Here is a 6,584-nt window from a genome sequence, read left to right as displayed (position 1 = left end):
TGCCTTCGAATCTCTCCAGAGAATCAGGGAACATTTTCTATAGCCTCCAGGCATTGGGATATGGCAAAAGGGCACCCCTCCATCTCCAGGTCAAGCCAGTGAGGCCAAGACTGCTAAGCCCATCCCTTTCCTTCAGACATACATGGGAGGAAGGGAGCGCACGCAGGAAAGAGCAGAGAGGAAAAAAAACACTCTTCTGGCCATCATTTTAGAGAGAGAGAAAAGGAATCAATCAGCTCCTCTCCTATCTGACATCCAAATGGAAAAGGCAAGAGATCAGGCAGTTTCCTAATGGCATTTAGATGTGAGAGGAAGCAGGACAGGAAGAGGGCAGGAAGCAGCCAGAAAAAGGTAAGAAGAGATACTAAACTTCTCCATGTCCTAATGCTGTAGCATTTGAACCTGAATTCTTAGAAACCTACAACCCAGCTGTGGAAAAAAGACTTCGGGAAAGCTGGGGAATGGTGGGGGTAGTGAGAGGGAAGGAAGGCTTTCTCAGCAGAAGTACATGTTTTGATTTCTTTTGTATTTGCATGCTCCATCCAAAGTATTACACAACACGAAGCTTTATATAGCTATACGAGAACACACGCTCACCACACACCCAGGGAGAAACACCAACCACACCAACATCTGTTCAAGTCAAAAAACCTCACCCAAGTTAAACAGGACCCTAATGCGGGCTGCTGACTAGGTACCACAACAACTACAACAAAATTATGTATTAGAAAATACTTCTTACTCAGTTGTGAGAGAACAGCTTTCCCAAGACAAATCTGTGTAACTCCATGACCCAAATGCACTAACATTTGCCAGACAGCAACAGCTGCTGCAGGATTCCTTTGGCAAATGCTGTATCTCAGTCTTTTCTCTTTCTCAATATGCTGTGATTTCCTGTGGAATGGAAAAATCATCTACACTACAAAGAGGTGCAGTGCTAACATTTTTAGAAGTAAATTATTTTATAGCAACATATAGTATAGAGAGAAATACAATGCTTGGGTAGAGGAATTCCTGAGTGGAGAGAGACTAGAAAAACATTCTGCTAAACAAATGGCGTCAGGGCTTATTTTTTATTTTCTTTTATTCGGTGCAAAAAATATTGGGTAGCTACTGTTCCTAGAAAGAATGGAATTCTGTTGCCAAGAGCTGTAGTTTTTAATAAGAATTATAATGCTATATTGAAGATTTATGTTCTTGACAAAGGCATAAAGTTATCCAAACTGGGGCAGAAAAAAACAGAATATTATTTTTCCAACAAAACAGACACACATGATTTTTGTTAACTCTTACTTCAGCAGAAGTTTTCATGTTCAAAACCAGGAACTTGTGCTGTGGTTGATGTTTATAGTGACTAAGTCTTGCAATGCCTCCCTGCACAAAGTGAACTGTTTTATCAAAAGTTCTTATACAAGCAAGAAATACACCCTATCATCTTGAAATCAATTCAAGTCATAAATATTTACCTCCAAAAGCACATTACTTCAAAGTTTCTTCTTGAGATTTTGAGTTTTTATAATGATGCTTTCCCTGCCTTAAGAAAAGGTTTCCTCAAAGCTGTGGCCATCTGACAGATACATATGAGAGAGAAGAAATGTGACCCTAGGCAAAAGGCTGTCCTTTGCATATAGTAAAGAAAGAAACAAGGGGAAGGAATCTTGGTCCCTCTGCTGCAATTATGACCCTACCTGCCTGCACATCACTTCCCTGATTCCCATGGAAAACCTACTCCCTGTGCTCTGCAGGATTAGGGTCTTCTGTATTCCTTGGAATTACAGCAGATAACAGCATTAAGTCAACTTACTTCCAGCAATAAAACTCAGGAATCACAGGTTTTAAAGTTCATTTATTTGCAAGCAGACAAACAGCATAGTCTGAGTTGAATCCTGAGCCAATTTACAGTTACACTCTATGCTGCACCAAGCTACACACCTTAAGAATCAATTACTCCATTGCCTTGGAAGGATTCTCCCAAAGGCTCCTGATGAGTCAGTTGGAGTGTCTTGTTTAGGTCTCAGACTTCGGCTTCCATTTCGTAGCTGCTTGGTCCACAATATTATATTTACACAACTATATCACCAAAAATGTTTTTATTTCTGTCCTTCTGAAATTGCTGTTTGTTTGGTTTGTTGGTTTGCTTTGGTTTTTACCAGGGAACAAAATAAATTAAAAGCTTCTTAATAATTACAGTTGTGATTTTTTTTATTTTTTTAACTAAGAACAACAAACTGTATTTCTCTGCTGAAGTAAAGACAGAAAGACTGATCTCTCTGAACAAAAAGCACAATGATCAAAAGGCCTACATAGAAAAATTACTGTGCACATGCCACTGTTTTATGTTCAGATAGAGAAAACCTAATAGTCTACTCTTACCAACTTTAAAAAAGCCAGTGAGAAAGGAAAGACTGTAAAATAAAACCTTCCTTCACGGAATTACTTGCCTCCAGTCCTTAGTCCTGCAAAATATCTGCAAAAGCTGGGGATATTTTGCTTGAGTAAACAAAAATTTAACTGAACATAAACAAGGGAACAGCAGGCATATGATTTTCATAAGTATGCATGATTCAAAGGAAAAAGATTTTTAAATCTAGGGCTATAAAACCAACTTCCATTTTAAAAGTTTTAGGGTCTAAGAAAAAGGTGGTGTGTATGTGGCAGGCTTTTTTCACTACAGATGAATTCTTTAAAAGAAACTGCCCCTGATAAATCATCATTTACAAAAACTGTTTCCAATAAGGCAAGAGTTAAGTTATCTAGTATTGCACTAATGACCACATTTAATTTTAAGTATGCTTATAGTTTTATTAGAGCCAATGGCTTTTTCCACGCTTAAGGCCAAGCATATGCTCAAGTACTCTGCTGAAACAAAAGCTTACAAGTTTGTTGTTTAGAATGCAAAGCAAGGCTTTTCATCCCAAACCACATTTTCTTGCATGTAATCAGCACTGATGATGCTGCCATAGTTTTCAATTCATTCCAGGGTATACTCAGCATTTATTAGGGCACAGATGGTACTCTCTTTCTTTGGCTTCTAAAGAACATGCCTAAATATTAAAACAAACTTGGCTATCTGCCACTTATCCTATTCTGACACACTATATTGCCACAGTAAAAATAAGAGTAACCTTTGATCTAATTTGGAAGCCTTTTCTAACTTACACACAAAATTTGGCAATAGGACTATCAAGTACAGTCAGCCCACTCAAAACCAGAGAATGTGATATGTATTAACCAACTACATCTGTCACAAGCGATCAAGACCAGGAACAAGCAATCTACAAAACAATCAAAAGAACTGAAATCATAGAATGGAATAGAATCATAGAATGTACTGGGTTGGAAGGAATTTATAAAGGTTATCTGGTCAAAGCCCCCTACAATAAGCAGGGACATTTCCAACTAGAACAGATGCTCTGTCTCCAGGGGTGGGGCCTCCACCACCTCTCTAGGCAACCTGTTCCAGTGATCCACCATCCTCATACTACAGAACTTATTCCTAATGTCCAACCTAAATCTACTCTTCTCTAACTTAAAACCATTACTCCTTGTCCTATCACTACATGCTCTTGTGAACAGGTCTTCCCCAGCCTTCTTACAGGCTCCTTTCAGGTACTTTCTAGTAACAAACTACACAATCCTGGCTGTACTTGATGGCTGTGTCTGACTTTCTCGAACTGTAAGGATTATTCAACAGCTTAACCAGCAATTAGCTAACAAACAGGCTAATTTGTAAGGCAAGTAAAGAACATTCACATGGCAGTATTTGTCATAATAGCAGGCAGTCTTTTTCAACACACTCAGTGTTGCAAGTTTACATTGTGCTAAGAACTCAAAGTGTTTTCACCTATGGGAAGCACAGGACATTTATTTCCTCAATTCTGAAAATTATTTACTCATTTCCAAGCAAGTGTAAAGCAACCCCCACGGAGACCCAACTGAAAGACAAGCTGTCACAATATTCCATGAAAATTGTCCTAAGGTAAGATAATGTCAGATTTGTCCAGCAGATCTTGACAAAATGTTCTTGAACATGCAGCTAGCCAGGATGCAGGTGCACGTGACAGTCGACGGGTCCTAGTTACCCATCTTCACAGGCTTTCAGTCTCACGCAAAGCACACTGACACTGGAAAAATCACATCATGAACATCAAAATACATACGACGAAACTCAAATGGGGCAGGAGGCATGGGTGGAGGACTTGGAGAAATATTCATCAGACTGCTTGGAAACTATGTTCCTAAGTGAGGACTATTTCACTATATTGCTGATAACATGAGCTTAGCAGCCAGCGCATGGTGCCAGAAACTAGGACAAGAAACACACATTTTAAGCAGTCATCTTGACTTCCAAACAACTCAACAACTGCATGCACAGACTCGTAAATAACTTCTGAACAAACATTAAGTCCAGAAAACTAGTTTCAGAAGTACTTTTGAATGCCAGAAAGCCAAAGATTTGACTAAATAAGATTATATAACACCCACTAAATTGGTGAGCACCTAAATTTGTTTTAAAACTAAGCAATGACTAGCAATTTTGGAAGAAATGATCATAGCTATTTGCACTCCAGTAAACATACAAACTAAATAAATCTGAATTAGTATATGGCACTGAAACAAAATTACATTAAAATCATAATAATTAAATAAGAAAACTGTCAAAATTAACAACCCAGAAAAAAAATACTGTATAACATACATAAACAATAATCAGGTATGGATTGTGAACAGACTGTACTGCAACTAGTCTAAGTTACTTTTTATAGTCCATTCCATTTGAGGTAATGGAGTCTGGCTCCTACATTTCAGCCTGTCCCAAGGCAGCTTCTCCTGCTGTCTCCCCATCTCCTGCAACTCAGCCCTTCTCACTCCCCAACCTTTGCAATACTTCCTGGCATTTGGCTGGCTTCTACAAAATTCAGGCTGTCCCCTTTTGTTGGTATCATCCTCCATAACCACACAATGCGTAACTTGACATGACTGGTACATTCAGTATGTTCAAAACAATGTCTGGAGAACAAGCTTCAAAATATCAGCAAACACAATCATGGGCTTACCTGCAGGATCTTGTACTGTAATTTCCTTGCGCTTCAGCATCAGCTTGTCTTTAACCCATGGGAACTCCTGTAAGGAATCCAAGAACGCATCAAAAGCCTTGGGTCCTCTGGTGGGGAGAATATCAAGGAGCATCATGGTTTTCCTCTGACTGGTGGTTTGGGATTTTATTTCTTGAACATGACTGTCCGTGAGAATCCCTTCTTGGTAGAGATACTGAATAACAAGTCCATCCACCAGCACTTCTGTGCAGAGCTCCAGACGCATGGAGCGTAAAAGCTGCTTGTCCCTGGCATCCATCTAGTAACCTGGACCATAAAAAAAGGATGAGGGAAGTATGTGGAAATTAAAATACTTCAATCTTTAACATCCAGAAGTGAAGCTTTATACTTGGGCAACCTTTAGAAAGAATGTCAAACTCAGAATCACCAACAGAGTGAACAGGAAAACAGGGTTAATATCTGGAAAATATTAGACAGGAAGAGAACCTTTTGCATTGTCAAGACCAGTCCTTCACTGGAATAAAACCCATGCCAAATAATCCCACTCACTAACTGGTCAACGTCCACACTAAAGGCAGCTAAACCATTTGCCAGTCCTTAAGAGACTCTACCCCCAAAAAGTTGGCAAGATGTCACACCTGACCTCTGTTCCTGGTCTCTGACACTACCGCTGTCGCAGCACTTTGCTGCAGTGGTGCAAAAGCAGCAGCAGGACCGGCAGATGCAGCACAGATGGGCAGCAGCAGCAGGGACAGAGTCAGCAGATAGCTCTGGCCTACACGATGGATTTTCATTTTAGGAGGAGTGGAAATGTACCTTACGTACTAGGATGTTCTTCCCCCTGACTAACCCTGGAAGGCTGCTCTGACTGACTGATCTGATGATGAGACATTTCCTTTGAATTTCAATATCAGATTTATCCACCTTCTATTTATAGGCCTTTCTTCTGCGAAAACTGTTCTTTAGCTTCAGAAGCTCTTCTCCCTCCCTGGCATTTACCGTTCTAATGTATTCACAGGAAGCAATCCAATACCCCCTGCCAGCTTCCATTTCACTCGACTAATACTCTGACTAGACAAAAGCTGGAAAAGATGCATTTTATAGCCACTCTATCAAAGAGGAATCAAGGTCCAGAGAGACCAAGCAACTCATCCCCGATCATACCAGGAGTCTGTGCCAAACCTATGAATTGAATCAAGATGTCTAGTCCAGTCTTTAACAACAAACATATCCCTAGGCCCATTAATGGCACTTGATAACAAAATGACAGAGTAATACAATTAAATACTTTCTCATGACAAATAATGAAGTAAAAAAACTACAGCAGGTGTTGAGAGTGATTACCAAGAGTTTCTGATAATTAATCTAGAGGCTGCTGTTTGAACAGCTAGACTTTTCAGAAACTGTATTTCATTCAGCTTCAGGATACAAGGAGAGGCAGAGAATTTCAATACTTTTGTAAGAAATCTGCTGAAGTCTTTGTGTCATCAGAGGTCCCTACTGACCCTCAAGGCCCCATCAAAGGTT

The 6,584-nt window shown here is 39.7% G+C and overlaps 1 protein-coding gene across 1 annotated transcript in view; it reads right to left on the bottom strand.

Annotated features, from left to right (window-relative positions):
• The window catches only part of CRADD (CASP2 and RIPK1 domain containing adaptor with death domain), a 78,585-nt gene extending 73,230 nt beyond the window's left edge, over window positions 1-5,355 (bottom strand). Inside the window, exon 1 of the mRNA XM_010008021.1 lies at window positions 5,058-5,355. Within this exon, the coding sequence (XP_010006323.1) occupies window positions 5,058-5,355 (298 nt within the window). The remainder of the gene's footprint in view (window positions 1-5,057) is intronic.
• Between the last annotated feature and the right edge of the window lie 1,229 nt (window positions 5,356-6,584).

This window comes from Chaetura pelagica, unplaced genomic scaffold, assembly GCF_000747805.2.
Source record: "Chaetura pelagica isolate M959 unplaced genomic scaffold, ChaPel_1.0 scaffold50, whole genome shotgun sequence".
NCBI classification, from domain to species: Eukaryota; Metazoa; Chordata; class Aves; order Apodiformes; family Apodidae; genus Chaetura; species Chaetura pelagica.
This window is presented reverse-complemented; position numbering and strand designations above follow the sequence as displayed.